General features: G+C 41.3%; 1 protein-coding gene across 2 annotated transcripts in view; it reads left to right on the forward strand.

Moving 5' to 3' along the window:
* Window positions 1-990: 990 nt before the first annotated feature.
* SPPL3 (signal peptide peptidase like 3) overlaps window positions 991-19,310 on the forward strand; it is a 62,083-nt gene continuing 43,763 nt past the window's right edge. Inside the window, exon 1 of one of the 2 annotated variants that reach the window (XM_082293495.1) lies at window positions 991-1,317. In XM_082293495.1, the coding sequence (XP_082149621.1) occupies window positions 1,295-1,317 (23 nt within the window). In that variant the 5' untranslated portion in view covers window positions 991-1,294. Of the gene's footprint in view, window positions 1,318-1,495; window positions 1,740-19,310 lie in introns of those variants that run through there. The other variant, XM_082293496.1, reaches the window with a different exon arrangement.

Below are 19,310 nucleotides of genomic sequence, written 5' to 3' on the forward strand. Positions count from 1 at the left end.
AGAAACCAGGGAGGAGAGAGGCAAGACCAATATCAACGCATCAGTTTCTCTGCCTAGGACTTGCACAGGTTTAGTATAGGGCTGGCAATAAAATGAAGCACATGATTTTTATTTGGTCAAAGTATCTGGAAGGTTCTTTTTCTTCCTTAAAAAAACACTTTTAGCATTTGATCCTATTGATTTTACTTGGTTTCAAAGATCACAAATTCAAAAAATACAGCAATCTCCAGAAACACCTGTGCATTTGATGAATTATACACCGGAGTTACAAAATATTTTACCTGAACGGTGCATTTACCACCTCGTTCAGAGGAACCCTTCGCCAGAGCGGCAACGCAAACTCCTAGGAAGTCACGGACTCCTGCGGGATGCAGGAGGTCAGCGACGTGCCAGAGCAGCGGGAGGAGCCCCCGGGGTCCCGCGTTACAGGGGTACCCAGAGCGCACCGTGGTCACTCTCCGGCCAGCAGGACCGAGCCGAGCCGAGCCGAGCCGAGCCAGCCGCGATCGCCGTCCCCAGGCACCCCGCAAGTCCGAGGGAGCTGCCCCGCTTGCTGCGGCGAGGCGGGGGAGCCGCTGCGGGAAAGGAAACGACGGCTTAGGATTCTCCTCAGGAGTCGCGGCTCCTTGCCGGAAGCCCCCAGCCCCAAAATCCACCCGCAGCTCGCACTGCTTTTCTGCCGGAGGAAGCTCCGTCCAACTCCCCGCTCCCGCCGGCCGCCGGGCACGGTACCCCGAGCGGCGAGGCTCCAGCCGGAGTGTCCGCAGCGAACCCACCCGGGGCACCGGCACCCCTTCGTCCTCCCCGCGACCCACAGCGCCTGCGCGCGGCTGGCGGCGGCGGCACGTGAAGGTGTTGTGGGCACGTGATCCTGCGCGCCCTCGGGCCCCACCCCTCGGCGTGGCTCCTCCCCCGCCGTGCGCGAGCGCGGGCACGCGGCGCGGCCTGGCCCGGCCGCCCGGTGCCATCACCTCCCGCCCCGCCCCGCCGCCACCGCCGCCACTGCCGCCGCCGCTCCGCCGGCCATGAGGCCCCGCCGGCGCCCCAGTGCGGCCCCGTGTCGCGGCTGCTGAGCCTCCACCCGCCCCGCCACCACCATCGCCCTTCCCGCCCGCGCGGGGACCCCCCCTCGGCTCCCCTCCCTCCACACTGCCGCCGCCATGTTGGGCCGGGAGCCGCAGCGGGGCCGCCACTGAGCCCCGGAGCCTGCGAGGAGGAGGCGGAGGAGGAGGTGGAGGAGGAGCCCGGGCCCGGCCGCCCCGCAGAGCCCAGCGCCGGCTGCCCAGACGCAACCATGGCGGAGCAGACTTACTCCTGGTGAGCCGCGGAGCCGAGGCCGCGGGGGTCCGAACTGGCCGGGCCAGGCCGAGCGCGGCCCTACACGGGGACGGTGTCCCGGGCGGGGACCGGCGGTGGGGGCCTGCAGTGGGGGCCGGGGCATGGAGGGGCTGCGGGCTGAGGGTTCAGCGCGGCTGAGGAGGAGGGATTAGGGGGAAGGGAGGAGGGACGGGGCGGCCGGGCTGTATGGATCCCCCCCACCGGCAACCGGTCAGCAGGAGAGGATCGCTGGGAGCATTGGCGTGGCTGTCACCCCCTGTTCCCGGAGGGCTCCGTGTGAGCTGCTTTCTGCACGGCCGGCGCTGTGATCCGCCGGGCCTGGAGAGGGACAGGACCTCCTTCACGGCTATGAGGCTGCAGGTCACCTCTGCCTAAAGGGAGATTTATGCCAGCGCAGGCTGGTAAGTCGGCGGCATGTGTGTGTGTTTTCACCTAGTGACAATAGGCTTGGTCTGTGTACAGGAAATAGAACAACGAGGAAGAGACCAGTTCCTGTGGAAAGACATGAAGTATAGCAAATGAGAGGGCATTTTTTTCCTGTGTTCTGACACTGTCTCGGGCCTAGCTGGCAGTGGATCAAAGAGACAGGGTGCAGTTTCTTTCTATATTTCTGGGGGTTTTGTACTGTGGTGGATCACAGCCAAAATATCTCAGCTAATTTACCTGCGCATCATCTCTATTGACCTGACCACTGCAGCAGTTTATTGTGATATTCTCACTGCATTTTAAATCCAGCGAGATCCTCCAGAATTCTTTCTTAGATATTATGAAAAAATTACTTGTTTTGAAATAAGTCCCTTATTGAAAAAGGAGTTAAATCTTAGTTTTTGACCTTGGTGTGTGCTGAATCTGGAGAAGGGATTGAATATGCAACGAATATCCCTATTCTCAATGGTCCCATTACTTTTCAAAACTTGGAGGGATTTCTGTTCTGCCACATGTTGAGACTTTGGCAGCCCCTTCTTCCCTCTTGTCTCTTCTCTGTCAAGAACCAATATTTGTATTGGTCTTCTGCTTTTTAGATGTTCTTATTTGTTAAACAAGCTCAGTTCAGGCAGTGGTCTGCTCCACTTTAAAACAGCAGCAAAAAGACAACTCTTCTGACTTAAAAGATTGTTTACATATTGACACAGTAAATGAATATTGGTACAGATTTAGGCAGTTTAATGTAGTTCAGCCAAATGTGTCTTAGTGTGTTTTAATTGCAGAATGAAATTGCAGATTCATAAACGCTGCAATTTGTCAGCTTTCTTGAAAGAAGTAAATGAAACAAAATGTCACTTGTACGTTATTTTGATCTTAACTCCTTTGCTTTTTTTAATGAGTGTCTTTGCCATAGTAATAAGTTTAAAGGGAGGATTTTTTAACAGAGGTGGGAGAAGGATTTGCTCTTCTATAAGTTGTGTATTTTAGGGGAATGAAATTGGGATTTAAGGTGTTCACTGCATGCTAGGTGGATCTGAAGAGTGGATGTTCTTTTTTTCAGTACTGAGGTTGTAGCAAAGTGAGGACATGATGCTTATGTCTTAAAACACCGTAATTTTGTGTCTCTATTCATAATGGTGTCCTCATGGATCTGAGGTTTCAGTCACTTTGCGTTTTTACCTGTAATCAGCCTTGCCTGGGAGCTATGGGAGCAGTGGACAGAGCAAAAATCCAATTTCAATCACGTTCTCTTCTCTGTGGATATTTCATTACTTACACTTCTAGCAACGCTCTTGCCTCGGTTTATTTGCGGTTGTGGTAATGCAGCTCAGCATAAAATTGGCCAGTGCTTCAGCACTTCCAGGAAAAATGTGCATTTTGTCACCTGAGGAGACTGGTGCTCATGTGCAGCAGAGTTGTGCCCAGGAGCTGGTGCAGGAGTTCAGTTTGGAAGTTGGCTGATCCCATCCTGTCCATTTGCCAGACCTGGTCCTTTCTTTGTGTTGCAAAGGCAGCTTTCCAAGAACAGGTGTGTTCTGTGGTGTAGTGTCCAGTTGCTGTACACATACCTTATTTCACATCTGAAAATACATAATCTGGCATTAAGAAAAATCCTTTCACACCCCTGTCTTTGCATGGATGTGAATTGGTTCCTGGCTGCAGTAGTGCTTCCCTTTTGTCCAGGTGCATAAGGCTTGATTATATCTTTTTGTCCATAACTGTCTGCACACATTGTTGAACCACTGTAGCTTCATAAGATATGATAAATTCTTATTGTGGGTTTGATTTTTTTTTTTTTAGAAAAGGTCCCAGTTGTGTTAAAAATACTTTGAAAAAATATACTTGCCAGCTGTGATTAATGGACATGAGCATTGGCAAACATGCAAAATAGGGCTTTTTTCAGTGATTGACAGTCTTGTTAATGATGTTGTTTTGAAGAGTTGAGAACTAATTCCCATATTGCTATATTTATTGTTTTGTAAATATGAATCTTAGATTTTAAGGTAGCTTTCTATATTTCTTTTGATTTCCAAGTGGACTGAATGCAATTACTTTCTTTTATTAAGATACTATAAGAAGGAGAGGCTTACGCTTTTTCCCCATCTCTGTCATAGTTTTAAATACATGAGTTATCTTTTGACACTGTTCTTGTAAGGTATTTCTTTTGACAACTTCTTTTTTTCTTCCATAATGCCTACACCTATAACCATATGTACTTTTATTTAACTCTTTTTTAGTGTCTTAAGTAGTCTTGCTGAACCAGTATTTCAGATAGAGGTGTCTTATCCTGAAAGGAGGCTCTGCTGAGAATTTTGCTGGTGAAAAAGAATACTGTCATCCTGGAAAAATTAATTTTAATGTGAAATGGGGGATAAGTGCCAGATGGAAATGCTCTTTCAAAGAATATGGACTTCTTAAAAAGAAAGGGTGTTTGAGTCAAATGCTTGTCAGTAGAGAGTAGAGAAACTTTCTTTGTCAAGTTCCTGCAATAATAGAAGGAAAGGAGAGCTCTGTAGGATACTGCTGCATGGCAAGGTTGCTCATGATTTTGTAGATTAAATAAGAGCTAAAATTAGTTTTCTGCAAGTGCAATGGAATGGGAGAGGAAAGAGGTTGTTGAATACCCATTTTCCCCTTGCTTCCTGTCTGTACTCCAGCAAGGAAATGGAACTGTGTAGTGACAAAAGTTTCTGCTACAGCAGAGGAGGGAATAAATATGGGCAGAGCAAAATACACATTTGTGTGTGTGTAAGAGATTAGTAAATACCAAGAAATTTATCTTCAGGCACCAAGCTGTTGGAAGTATTACAGTAGGATGAGTATGGACGCAGCAGGACCTAGATTTCCTACTTTGTGAAATAGTTGGTCTTTCCTTAATTTCTAGCATTTTGTGGTGAAATTTTTGTGCTGGAGCCTATTGAGAGGGCACAGCACCATTTGTATCTTGTTTATCTTCAGTTAGTAGGTGTTTAGTGTTTTTCAAGGCCTGATGTAACACCCCCTCCCTTTTTACTGTTGCCCAGTCTGGCAATAGAGATTGCTTTGTTCTTTTTTTGCCCTTTGACTGCACAAAAGATTTTCACAGCTTCCTTCATTTGTGAAGCGCGAAGAAGGGGATTTCTGCACCAAAGCTGAATATATTTTTAATATTTCCTTTCCGAGAGTGTTGTATAAGAGTAATATGGATTGCCATGTGTGCGTGCCCTCTCAGGGTGGTGATCAGAAGACAGACTGGGAGGGCAAGCTAAGAATAAAAAAAGAAGGCACTGTATTGAGTCACTAATCTTAAAAACAACTGAACTCCCTCTTAAATGTTATAATCAGTGGGATGATTCTTGTATTAGCCATCAAATGTTTCATGAGTGAAATGGTGATATATTTAGAAGCTTCTCTTCATAATGCAAATGGTGTGTCAGAGTAATCAATAGAACTACTGGGTTTTGGAATAAGTGTAAATGTACAGTGCAGTCTTTGCTCCTGGGAGAATTCAAATTGGTTGGTATTAGAAGTCTTTCTAGATTCAGAGGTCTGAGAATTTGCTTTGATTGCAATTAAGCATTTAATGTGCTTTTGCCGTGAAGTAAAATGCAGTTTCTTCCAGAAGACTGAGGTGATGCTTTCAAGTCTTAGTTGGCTGGATTAGATGTGTATGTGGGAGGGCAGGGAGTAAGAGGAGCTACAGCTTGTTGACAAAACTTGTCAAGTACTAGTAAAATAATTTTTTGCATTCAAGATTTTTTACTTGTTTGCTCAGTTTAGGTTGGGAGACCTTAACTGACTAATTAAGGTATTTTGAGGATGGGAGGCAGTTTACAACAGAAAACAGATAATTCACCTGAATTTTTAAAATGTTGCACTTGATAGGCAACCGATTGCAAAGCACATAGATGAAATTCTGTTGCGCTGCTGTCAAAAACCTGTCATGAAATCCTGGCATGAAAACATGGAGTTTGGTCCTTAATCTTGCATTTTTCAGGAACTGAAATTACCGGCCACATTCCATTTTAACGATTGTTAGGAATCTCCTGAGAACAAGGATGTCATTATATGAATGCACGTGAGTATCTGGCATCAGAAAAGTGACTTAAACCTCAGTAAATCTGAGAATATCAGGTTTATAGCTCATTTGTTTGTCTTCCAGGACCAGTCTCACTTCACTTGTTTGTTACCCTCCCTGGAGCTTTTGCTATCTCCGGCTGTGTATCCTGTAGACAGGGGCACTGTCTACCAGCACTGGGCTGAAAGACAAATAAAGCAAAGATCATGGGATTAGTAGAAGTTTACAGTTACTTGAAGGTACATATGTATAGTGACTGATTAGCACAAGGAAAAAAAATCCTCCTGTCAGTATTTACTAATTGTAAGGCTGTATTTACTAATATATTGATAATTCTTTAAGAAATATTTTAAAATGAAGAACACAAATCAATATTCTCTTGGTGCTGGTGTGCAGTACCTCTTTTAATTAAGATTTCTGTCACCTATTTTAATTAAGATTTCTGTCAGTTCTGCATTTAACCTTTTCAGAATACAGTGGTAATAAAAGTTAATGGTTCCTTTAGCTTTACCCAGTGACTGGAGATGGAGATCTTGGCTAGGGTACAGGAGATCAGTTCCATCCCCCAGGGTTTCTGGCCTTGCATCTCTCACCTTACAGGGGAGTGTTCTCATCACCAAACTATGTGTTATTCAGAGGCTGAGCTTTGTGTGTCCACTTAAATCTGTTTCACTTCATATAGTATACTGTAAATATTTGCTGGGCCAGGAGGTAGGCATACATTTCTGCCTGGGATTGACAGGGACCTGGATTCTACTTCCTGCCTTGATAAAAACCTGGTTTGGAAGACTGAAGGGTTTGTAGTTTGTGGGAGTAGTTCAGGCTGCTTTTTGCAGGGATGAAAGGTTGAATTTCCGCAAACAGAAGCTGACCTTAATATGATTTTCTGTGTCACAGGTGAGTGAGTGCTTAGGTGTGTGGATCCACCAATATCAATATGTGTTCTTTTGGTTTGTATGAGGTTTGATGAACCTGAGAGCATCTCTTTCTTCTGCTGAAGTGTAGGATCCAATAAATGGTTTATTTTTTGTACTTTGGGATTTTGGTATGAGTTAAGTGACCTGATGCTGTTGGAATTTGAGGAATTTTGTGGGGACTACCAGAAAAATTAATTGGGGATATTGAATTCTTTTGAGATAAGTTGTGTTTTGGTGAATACCACCATTTTTAATACTTGATTCAGTTGCTGAAAACTCAATCATTTGTCACTAAAACACAATGCTAAAAAATGGGTACTTAGGAAATCTTCCTACGAAAAGTACTTTGAAAAATGTGTCATGCTTTTTGAAATGCAGTGATATTTATTTCCTAAAATTTGGAAGAAGAGCAGAACAGACTGGTCTTTTTCAGTATCTCGGCTATTTTATTTTGTTATTTTGGTAATGTGATGTGTCAACATCTGTGGCATAGGTGCCATTGTTTTTATTGCCCTTTGACATTTCATGATGACTCTAAGCATTGTAATATACTCTAAAAGCAAACAATTGGCACAAGTCGTTTAGTTAAAACAGTCTAATTAGATTCTGGTGACATATGAGGAAGGTTTCCACAAAAAACCAAGAATGAAATTGGTAGGGAAAAAAAAAATTGTGCACATTTTCTTTTTGGTGCTACATTGCTTTAGTGTCAGTGATTAGGATTAAAATTTGCAGCCAGTCAGCCAGTGACGGGCGTTGCGTGGAGTGAAGCACAAGCTGGTGTGTGGCTGGATGGGATCCAGGCAGTCAGGCCAACTTTGAAAGGTGATGATTTAATAAGATTAATGGAGCATATGTGTCGTTGCAACACTTGCTGATCGCCTTTCTCTTTAATTTTTCCAAGGATGCTTGTGTTGGTGATCTCTTCTAAATCTTTTGGTGTCTGTGCCTGAAATACTCTGATCTGCCAGACCAGGGTTCTCCCCTCATGTGCTCCCCAAGAGAAGCTCACCTCTCACGATACGTTAAGTGTCTCTCTGTCCGCTAGAACCACCATGATGACAATATCCCAGAGCTCAATAATCGTGGACCTGTGTTGCTGTCATCTTCATTATTAGATTCTGTTGAGTATTTCTTTTTAGGGCCAGACCTATGCCTTAGGTCCCAGATTCCCTTGGATAGCCTCCATATCTGTGTGTCATATTAAGTGGTACGTTATAGACAGGGCTGTCAGAAAGTTCTGTTGGCTTTTTTTGGAGGGATATTTTGTAACTGATAACTAACCAAGTAAACTAGAACAGTGTTAATATCCTACAACAACAAGGATTCAAAATAATAAATGTATGAAATAAGCCGTTCCTTATACTCGGATGAGGACAGGGTTTAAGGTTGAAGTGACTTTTTTTTTCAGGATGTCGGAAAGGAGGTTCTTTAAAACCATCACAGCCAGTGTCATAAAGTAGGGGAGAACACACTAAGAAGATGATTCTCTACTGCACAGTGTTATGTTTAAGATTCCTCTTTTATTACTGAAGTTAACAATGTAGAAGTTGGAGGGATAAAATCATATCTTAGAGTTTATATATGGTAGTGTTTTCCCTGACCAGTGGAATCCAAAGGGAAAATTACACTGTTTGACTCTGATTTTTTTTTTCCTTCTGGGCTCTCAGGTCCAGGTATTTTCTTCTGTGACTCTCAGGTTTGGATGGTCTTCCTTTACTTCCTGTAGCTAGTTCATAGACTTTAGACCCAAAAAGTATTTTCCCATGCAGGTGGGTATTTAGCCAAAGACTTTGAAATGATTCTCTTCCATTTTTATGCCATAACCTCATTCCTGCAAGTGCCTCCAGAGCAGAGGTTGTGTGGGGGAAGCAGGAGGAGACCCAGGGGGTTCCACCCTCTGTTCATACACAGTCTTGAACTTTAGCCATGAGTTGGCAAGCTTACCTGCAGAAATAGGCTCGAATCTAGATTATTCTTCAGTTCATTTAAAAGGAAAAAAACAGTTTTGTGCAGTGTTAACTACTGGCTGTTAAAGCTAAGCATCCTTCAGACCTCTTAGTTGTACACAGTCAGTGCTTCTCTGCTTGCTAATTTTGAAAGTCCAAATTTTCTTCTTCATTCCTAAGGACTCTGCTGGTTTTTGGACAGAAGTAGCTTTAAAAAGTCCTTTTGTTCATCTGATAACTAGCCAGAAGATAACTTCTAGTAAACTTGCAATGGTACATAATTTTAAGTATATTTCAGAGTGGTAGAGATCGGCACAAATGTTAAGAATTGATAGTGTTGCACTGAATCAGAGAAGTCTGAGAGCTCTGCTTACACCATTTTATCATGTCAGTAGTACTGCGAATAGCAGCTACATATTAGAATAGCAAAAATTTGTACGCATGGATTCATGGTGCACTGTGGTTTCAGGTGGTACAAAAAAATCAAGTGATCTCAGCATGTAAATTTGGTGTGTTTTTTCTCTACAGCAGTGACATTTTGCAGAGGGGTTCTCTACATGGGTTAAGCTACTAGCAAGTGTGTATCCTCAGGATTTATTTTAATTTCAGTCATTACTGGAATAATAAGCTCAGCTGACTCCAGTTGAAATAGCACAGCGTGGACAAGAACCAGCAATACAAAATATTTGAGCTCTGCTGTAGTGCAATTAGCAGGACAGAGGTGAACACAGAAGCTGAATTATGGCTCTGCTTAGTCTTAGTTCTGGTGTCTTGGCTCCTGGCCATCTGACATCCCTTCTCCAGTTGGATAGATACCTCAGGTTTAAAACTTGATTTAAATTTGTCTGGAAACTTTAGTAGTGAGTAGAAGTTCAACCACAAATTCTGAGTAATTATTGTAGTTAGTATCAGCCTGCTGTTGGTGCAGATATATTGGATGTATAAAACCGAAGCTCAATGGTGAGTTGTTACACAAAGAAGTGATTTTACTGGTTCTACTTTCAGGTTACAGTTGTGATTTATCTCACCATCATCTGTGTCAGACCTATTTGGCAAGATAAAGGAGGTGTAGCATGACTTTGACTTATTTAGTCAATGGGAAGTCCCTTCTCTAGGTCACTGTTAGCTAAAGGTGAGGTTGGTGAAATAGCAGGAGGCAAAGGAGCAAACAGAGCTGCGTTATGTGAATTTCTGTAGCCTGTGTTGCAGACCGGTGAGATGTGGTGTGTCTGTGTCTTGCTTTCTAGGTTTGATGGCACAAGGTCACTCTGGTCCTTTTTAGAAGTTCAGATTGATGGGCTGTGTGCTGGAGGAAAGATTATCTGCTCTCTGAACTCTTGTTGAAGTGGCTGATCCTATACCTTCACTTGAATAGCTGCTCCAAGAAGTTACCACAAAGGGCTAAAAGCTCTCATGGGGAACATTATGATCTCTGCAGGGTTTTGAAGATGAAGAGTAGAATCTAATTAAGCTTTATGTTGAAAATAGTTTAAAGAGTGCTTTTTTCCCCTCAAGAAAAGGGAAACTTTAAAGCTAAATAGTGAAGAGCTGAACTTTTTTTTTCTTTAATTTTATGCTAACTTGACTTCTTCTAAAGCAGATGCAGCTGTAAGCAGTTACAGATGGTACAGAACAGAAAGAACCTCTTTATCATACTTAAGTGCCTTAGAGGAACCCCAATGTTAGTTTTCCAGCTAGTTCTTTCTCTTTATTTTTTATATTTTTGCAGAACATTAAAAAAGCATGCTACCTTAAAGCTAAATCAAAAGATGGAAAGAGTCTGCCATAAATCAGAAATACTTCTCTGCAGGGGGCTTTACTGGAAAAAGTTTCTTAAGGTTTCCAAAACACCCTCTTTAAAGAATGTTCCTACTTTTTGTTGTTGTCACAAGCAAAGCTTCTTAGCTATTTAGGCAAGAGTTAGTTGAAAACAGCCTCTGTCTGTTCTGCTACCTGTTTTTGGTACCTGGAACTGACTCAGCTGTCTTAAACTTGGCACTTGGGTGTGTGAATGTTCTGTGCTTCTGCACACAGGTTGGGAGGCAGCGATCAGGCCCTGGCCAGTCAAGCTCAGGACAACTCAAGACCCTTTTTTTTTTTGAGTTTGCCTCTCAGTAGAAGGTGGCAAAAGCAGGGTGCCTGTTTTGATGGTCAGTATTTTGTATTTTCATGCCAGCTGAATCCCCTTGTGACTTGGTACAGTTGTGAATAGTCATGTTCATTTCAGAATCTCACCAGCCATCATCTGACAACATGAATTTGTCTTAATACAGGGCCAGCATGATGAAAGCTGCTTAAATCTGGCTAGACAGACTGACTACTCTATGGCTTTGACTCACAGGAGTGTACTTTTACCACTGTCACTGAAGATTTGTAGTTGGGTGCTGATGGTGTTAAGTCATTCTTTTATGGAATGTTGATAAAATAGTGCTTCATTCTACCCAGGCATGTGATGATAAAGTATATAATCCTGTACTGTTTCGGTAAGTCAACTCATCAGTAGCGCTCGGCTGTTCTTTCTGACAAGGTCATATTGGTCAATTTGACTTTGCTTCTGGCTTGTTGATTGTAAGGCCTGATTGTTAAATGCTTTGATTAAACTATTAGTTGTTGGTTTTATTTTTTTATCTGACTTCTGAATACATTGCTAAAAAGAGTTTGGATTTCTAAGCACGTAATCAATAAATACCAGTCTAAGTGTCAGAGGTATGAGGTGTGGTTTTGGTTTGGTTTTTTAAGTCAACAGTGGAGTGAATATAGGTAAGAAAACATCCTGTTTTCTGATTTCTGTGATAAAAACAACTAACCTCTTTCATACTAGAGAGCCCACTACAACTTGATAACTTAAAAAAATTATTAGTATCATGATATTCTGCATATTTGTAACTTAAGTACAAGAATTGCTGTGGAAATGAAACCTCCAGATAAGTTTTTTTTTTTTTTCATATTGGGATGGAAGGATGTGTTTTTGTCTAGGAAGCAATGTAGTGTTCAGATCAATATCCTCCATATGTGAGGGGACTCTGTAGTGTCTTTGTAGACTAAGTCTTGGGTGAGTGTTCTTCCATCAGTTAGGTCAGCTGCATTTTTGAATCTGTTTAATCTACAAAGTGATGATTCCTAGTTTAGGGAAAAGATAGAGACCTTGGAGTCTTTGCTAAGGTATCTCTCTGGGAGCTGTTCTAGGGGTTAACCCAGCAGTGCCTGCATGTTAACCTTTTCTGTCACATTCATTGCCAAAACCACTTATATCTCACAGATAAACCGGCTGTATGGTTCTACTACAAGTATTCCTGCACTTTCTTGCTCTGAACCACTGTTTTTGCTTCAGTTGTTGCATTCGCTTTGTGAGGAGGCAGTGACTTAGCAAGGAGATGGGATTTGCAGCACATTCTGCTATCGGAGTTCTGCTCTGCATGACCAGTTCTGTCACTTACAAAAGAAATGTTATGAATGTGAATAAACCCTTCTTCTATTAGTCCTTCACTGCAGTGAGTACTATACTCCAGATAGTTAGAACAAGGTTAGATGGAAGAATTTCTCTACCGTTGGTATGTCAAGAGTGACTAAGTCCAGAACTGGGCATAGACTTTGTGGTGGTCTGAGACAGTTTGGTCTCCTGGAGCAGCTTTGATTAGAACCCTGGGATGCCTGTGCAAGATGAGGAATAGGGCTAGAGTGAGAGCCTGGGGATAAAGGATGGAGCTGGCCACAAGGTCAAGAAGTTAAGCAGGAATATGCATAGACTGTTTAGGTAATACTCTGAGAGCAAGTTAGGCCACTCAAGTATCATCTATGTTTCTTGAATGAAACTATGCATTGGAGAGGATCAACTTCATCTTCTGGTTTTAGCTTCTGGATGACTGCAGGTGATCAAATATGGCATCAAGTAGTGGTATTCCTCTGTGTGCTTATTAGGAAACCTGATGTACTTTTTTGTGTGTTCTTCTCTGTGTTGCTTCAGATGGAGATACATACTGTGGTCTGAACTTCTTTGGTTTAGTCTGTTACCTGCCTCTCTGCATCCCCTAAGAAGTCAGATTACAGATTTAGTAAGATTTATTGTCTTAAATATTGAAGTAGTCCTTTTACACAGTGTGTTGTTTCCCGTCCAAGCAAAGCTGCCAAAACTATTGCACATTTGTTTTACAGAACATTACAGTAAGATTTTCAAGGTGAAGTCGTTCATGAGGTCCTCAAGGGTGACACAGCTTGTCCTGTCTCTAGTGCTGGGTTATTTGCACTGTTCAGCTGAGGGCAGTGGGCAGCTCTTGGTGCTGTGATGGAGCAATGAGTTCAGTTCACACCTTGGCAGGTGTCAGACGCTCTGAGCACTGGGGCCATGCAAAGTCTGTGCTTGTCTGATCCGGCTGAGAGATGGTCTGAGCACAGCATTGCTGTGGGACTCTTGGCAGAGTAGGGCAGGCCAACAGGAATTTCCCTGTATATCCTGAGAGTCCTTGCTTTCTACCACATAATGATCTCTTTTCTTTTGTCGTTGTCCTTTTTTGACTGCTTGCTGGCGCCATGACAACCACAATATTCTGTGTATGATGGAACGTTGACAATAAATATGCCCGGGATGATGCATCTGGTTTAGCTGCACTTTAGATGAACTTAGCCCTGGATCTGCAGTACATTCTGACTGGGGTAATGTGGCTGTAAGAGGACCAAGAAGAGAAGGGTGGAGTTGGGCAATTAGTTGTCTAGAGTTTTTATCCTGAACAACCTTATTCAGAAAAATGCCACTTCTGGACTTGGATGGCTGACAGTGTCTAGGCTGAGGCTGAATTGCATTAATAGAAGACAGGCTGTATTTTCTGATGTTAAAGACTCAGTTGTCTGGAACCTGGTTCAAATAACTGTTCCAGTTGTGGAAGACACTAATACAGTTTCCTTTCATTAGGGTGAAGTGTGAAAATTTGTTATTACTTGTTACTAATAGTAGCCTTTATTTTGTTGATTGTAGTTTAACTATTGGAGGTTTTTTGTAATGCAACTTTTCAGTGCTGTTAGGAAACTTGCTGCTGAATGTCTTGTATCTTGGTACTGTGTAGGAAATGGATGGCTTTGGATGAGCAGGATTCTAGAACTCCATGACAATCTTTTTATAGTGTCTATATGGCTAATTTGGAAAGGCTGCAGTGCTATAGTCTTTCCAAATTTGTTGAAGTGAGATAACAGAATCTCCTGACCCCTCTGGACACTGAATAATGCCCCAAATCATCCAAAAAGATCCAACTTATCCTTCATTTCTGTGGCTGTTAATTATTTTGCTGGCAGTTTATACAGAGAGAGGAACAAAGGAAATAATTTAAAAATAGTTGAAGGAATGATGTGAATTGACAGATCTTAGCTAGTGTGGTGCCTTATCAGGGGAACGATGTCCTGTAGTTTTTCTGTGCAAACTATTTAGCACTGTAAAATGAAGCAAATTTTTAGATTTTCTTGTAGTTGTAGACACCTGAGGACAGTAACTCTATAAAATGCCCAACTAATAGAAATTCACAGTGCTTATTTTGGAAACAAAAGTTGCTTTGAGTAGTAGATGTTTTGTAACTAAAAGTGTCTTGGGTATATAATATGTTGGGATATTTTTAGTAATCAATGCTGAGTGGATGTTGTCTTGATGATGGGGATGGTCTTCAGTTAAATTTTTAGCATGTTGTAACTAGGCCTGTTTTTTGCTTTTTAAAAAAAATCTTACTAAACTTAAGGATATGCCACCCACCCATTTCTGATACAAGGCAAGTAGGCTAAGACCAAATGGTGATAAAAATCCTGCACAACTCTAATGCCATTTGCAAATTTCTTCACAAAAGTAATTTTCTTTCAAGTCGCTTTGTAAGATTTAAATGTATCAGAACTTGCTTTTGATTTTGAAATTAGGGAATTGACCAAACTGAGTTGGGTTCCATTCTTTCCAAGAAGAAAGGTCCCATGAATGTGAGGGTGTGCTGGGTAAGGCTGAAGGAAGGTGTTGTGTTTTGGTTGCCGTGTGGTAGTGGTGTGGTTCTGAATTCCTCTTGAAGTGTTCCTCTGGTTTAGATCAGTGACAGACCCTCCTTGCTGCCAGCCAAGCTGTGCTTTCGCTGCTGGAAAATTACAAAAACTCTCTTAAGCAGAAAATATGAAGAGAATGGCTGAGAAAGCCTTTCTGTCACTGTGTCAGTTGGATTTGAGATCCATGTTGTTTTCATGACATTAAGAGAGAATTGGAAGTCCATGATAGCAGCAGAGTTTAGTGACAGGGTAACCAGTTAGCTGCTTTGCTCATTAACAAGTGTTGGGTTCTGTAGCAGGTGTAGTTTCCACACTAAGGCATATTCCATCTCTACAGAGAGCTGGTGTGTGCTTCTGTATGGTGGAATGGCTTCTATACGCTGGGGCATTTGCTTGGGCTGGGGTTTTTTTTCTTTTAGCAATTGATAATTGTTTAACCTCTTGAAAGAGAATAATTGCTACTGAATGACTTATGCTATGGCATCAGAAGTCTGTCATCAACTGCTACAGACACTGCTATTTTGCCACAACTTGCCTGTGACAATTGGTTGAACATTGTTAGGAACTAGCACAGTTGTGCTTGGACTTTTCCAGGCTTAGTTACTTACATTTCTCATAGCTCACCATGAGAAGCATCACGGCATTCATGTAGCTGTATTGTGTTTTGTGAAGAAATTTTTTACTTGTGCAATAGTCTGGCCTTGGATGTGCTAGAGATGCTTATATTTTTGTCTTTTCCTAATGATGTCTCAGGAGATGCATCTCCCACCAGTGTTTTGTTTGAACTTTCTGGGAAATTATCATTCTGTGCTTTGAATATCTCCCTATTACCATGGCAAATAATTCATGCTGCTAATTAAGACACTGTTAGAATTGCACAGAAAGATGGGCAGGGAAGGAATATAGCTTACTTATGCTCACAATTTATCTGTCTTATAAATTTATAGAACACTTACTGCCAAGATAGCTCACAGTTTACCAGTGAAGATATATGACCTGATTCATGGTTTCTGTCTCCTGAAGGTAGGACGGAAAAAGAGCCAGATGTGTTTTGTCTGGTGCGTATGGAGGCACAGGGTGAGGAGCAGCATTGTGCCCTGAGCTAGATTTGTGTTCTGTAAGAGAGAAACACATTGAGAGAGACCCTTCTGCTCAGAATGGAGGGCTTGAAACTGGGAAGGCCATGAGTTCCCTAAAGAACTGTTGACTGGCAGTTTCATGCTGAGCAGAGTTTCTTACACAGGTCTTGCAAACCCAAAGAAGACTCTTTTGTAACTCTGAAATGAATGTGAAGTCATTGCACAATCTGGCAAGTGAGTAATAAATCCAGCAGACTATTTTGGTGTTGGTTGGAGTTCAGAGAGAAGTTAGGAGACCTAATTAACGTGTGCATTAAATACCAGGGAGGTATCAACACTGAAGGAAGCTGATGGCAGTGTCTTTGTTGTCCACATGTAATAGTGGAGACTCTAAAACTATTAATTCTGTGGTGTGTTGTGACTATGTATTGCAAGCCAGATGCTATTTCTGCTTTTTTTCTTTTCCTATTGTTGTAGGTAAGATGAATTAAATTCCATCTTGTCTGAAATTTGGTGGGTAACTCATATACTCTCTTCTCTCTTCAGCAGCAGTTATTACTAAGTCTTGTTTAATACAAAAAGATGAAAATCATCAGCCTTACCAATGGCGGTGTGGTAGTTCATACTGCATCATGTCTGGAACTGGGTTGTACTGCCATTGCACGCTTACTGCAGAAAATCAAATGCCTAATATTGAAGAAGAATGTTTTTCTAGTCTTTCTTCTTAATGAAAGATAATGTTTTCCTTTATAAAGGCCTGTGTGATTAGATATTTATCCTCTGTTCCCAGGAGAGCAGACATTGTGGTTCATATTTTCTGTTTTGTGAAACAAGATTTCATATAGCTGACTACATCTCTGGAATCTGTCATTCTCCCCCTAAAAGGAACTGAAAGCAAATTGGCTTTCTAAAATGTGAAAGAAACCTAGAGCAAACTCTTTGTCATCACATTCCTGGTCAAATCCAGCATTTGCCTTCCACAGAGTTTCCAATATTTAGTAATGTCTGTGGTTTCCCATGGGGTTGCTTAGGTGGGCATAGTGAGAGCTGTTGAAAGAGGAAAGAAAGACGACTTCATCATGAGGTGAATTGAGCCAAAACTCTTGGGGATTGTATGCATGTTTTGTATGTAGTTTTTAAAATCATACTACTTTTAATCCCAGTGTTTCTTTCCTTCGCAATAGGTTATTAATCAGAGAAAGAAAATACCAGCTGTTACACAAAACTTACGTAGATTAATTGAATTCTTACTAGTATATACCAGAAATATATCAGAAATTATGGGGTGATTATTCACATCAAATTTTAAACTTCAGCTCTAGGACTGCATAAATACCTGAAGGTAATGGAGAGACCAGAGGACACTTGTAAGCCCTGGGTAGTAGCATGTCTTTCTCCACTGGCTGTGTAGGGAGCATGGTCTTGGAAGTGAAGGGCTTCAGGTGCCCTAGGAAGAGGGACTTGAATAACCTGTGTCCGTTTGACTGAACATCGCAGATTTATAGATAGCACAGCAGTTCCAAAAAAAAGGGAGTTGTTCCCATCTTCCTGCTGAGGTGCCAGCAAGACCTGGTTGTTGACTGAGAACTTGGCTCTTTCTTGCAGAAGTGCAACCTCCACACCTCCTGCAGCATCACTAATAAATGTGAGCTCTTGCCTTAAGAGGTACATGGTTCTGTAAGTGTTTCGTATTTTTATAATTGGTTTGGGGCTGAAAATGTGTTTTCCAAGACTTATACTGTTATATTTACTAGTAATTTCGGGAGAGATTAGAGAAAAATATTTGGACCAAACCTAGTGTTCAGCCGTGAGTAAAAAAAGTTCACTTAGAAGTAAAATTATCTTCATTTTTTTTCATCCATTAATCATATCTGTCAGCTTTTTGTCACATTTTTCTCTTTTTCTCATATTAAAATGTTACCCAACTTTGTTCATTTTACGTAATTACTTGCCTTTTCTTGCATTTCAGATACTTAGGTTTAGAGCTGTCTTAAAATACAGGCAACAAAGCAGGCAGGGAAAATGTCTGCAATTTTAAGCTGTTGTGATTTTTGTTGTTGTGCTTAATCCTGTGCAATGTAAGTTGCAGTTGTTCATACATTAAATCTTAACTTAAAAAGCCTCCCTGGTGCCAAACAGTGATGAGATAGTGTTTTAAAAACAGCTTAAAATTTATGTTAGCTACATCCTCATGGTGCTTTACTTCTTATGCAAAAGTAGTTTTCAAATAAAACATTAAGGATGATCAAAGGATATTCTTAAATTTTTCATTTTACTTTGTTCACTCTGTACAATCAAATCTGAATAATGTTATGAAAGTGAAATAGCGTTTTAATAACTCAAAATAGCATATTGGTTTTAGGTACAAGAATCAATGCAAAGTGACGAACTCACTGTGAATTGTGTCTAAATTTAGTAGGTGTCTTCAACAATCAACCAAAAATTCTAACATTCAAATCAGCTTTGTCATCTTGCTACTACATTTTCCTGAGTTTAACTTTTTTGGAGCTAATTTATGTTCTAGTTCTGATGTGAGTGCTTTTGCCTGAAGGGTGTTCAGGAATTATGACTGTTCCAAGGGTGAACTTGGTTATTTTTAGGAAGGTTAAACATCTGCATGTTCACTACAGAACTTTTTCCAAGAAAGCATTTTGTTTCTGAGCAAGAAGTATCAGCAGAAATATAGATGCAGCACAACAGAGTGTAATCTCTGCCTTCTCAGGGAACTTGGATATTTTCAGACTGGTCTGTTGCTTGAAGTACTCTGGGTGTACATAAGGATATTGGGAAGATTTAGCTCTGTAGTATTTTTGTAGGTGGCTTTGAGACTGGAATCCAGAGCAGGGATGAAACCAAGCAGAGGTGCCAAATTAGGAGTGGTTTTGGGGGGACATAAGGAGTATATTTGAAATGTTTCTAAGACTCCAGGTATTTGCATTCTGGCTGAAAAAAACCCAACAGTTTTTGATTGAGATCATTTGATTGCAGAATATTGTTCTGTATCAGTGTTAAACAGTTTTCTGGATTCAGAAATTTAAAAAATGGTACAGGTACAATATAGGATTTGGGATAGAAAATTTAAGTTGTATGTAATAATTTTAAGTATTTCCCATATATGTTGTATGTGTATAGGAAAAAAGCCCTCAAGGTAAATTGTGAAAGTTAAATGAATTAAAACTGAAATAACTTCAAAAAGAGGCTGCCTTCTCTTTTATATGTGGTGTCTTACACCCTTGATTATACAGAATACTGCTTTGAAAATGTATTCTGACTGCCTAGTTTGCACCTTGAATGGCTAAATCAAAAGTCTTATGAAAATATTCTAGTGTTCTATGAAAATATTGATTGCTGAAACATTGTATTTGCAGCTCAGGGTTATTTTTCCCCCACAGCAGTTTTCAGGTGCTGCTTAGAGAACTGTGACATCCCTTTTTCATTTTCTGGGTATATTTTGAGTGTCTTTAGCTCTATACTCTTTTTCCTTAAGGAGGAAAACTTCAGATTTTCAAATGTTGGTTAACTATTCCAGTTTTCTAATAGT

Source organism: Coloeus monedula (assembly GCF_965178545.1).
Source record: "Coloeus monedula genome assembly, chromosome: 18".
Lineage (NCBI taxonomy): Eukaryota > Metazoa > Chordata > Aves > Passeriformes > Corvidae > Coloeus > Coloeus monedula.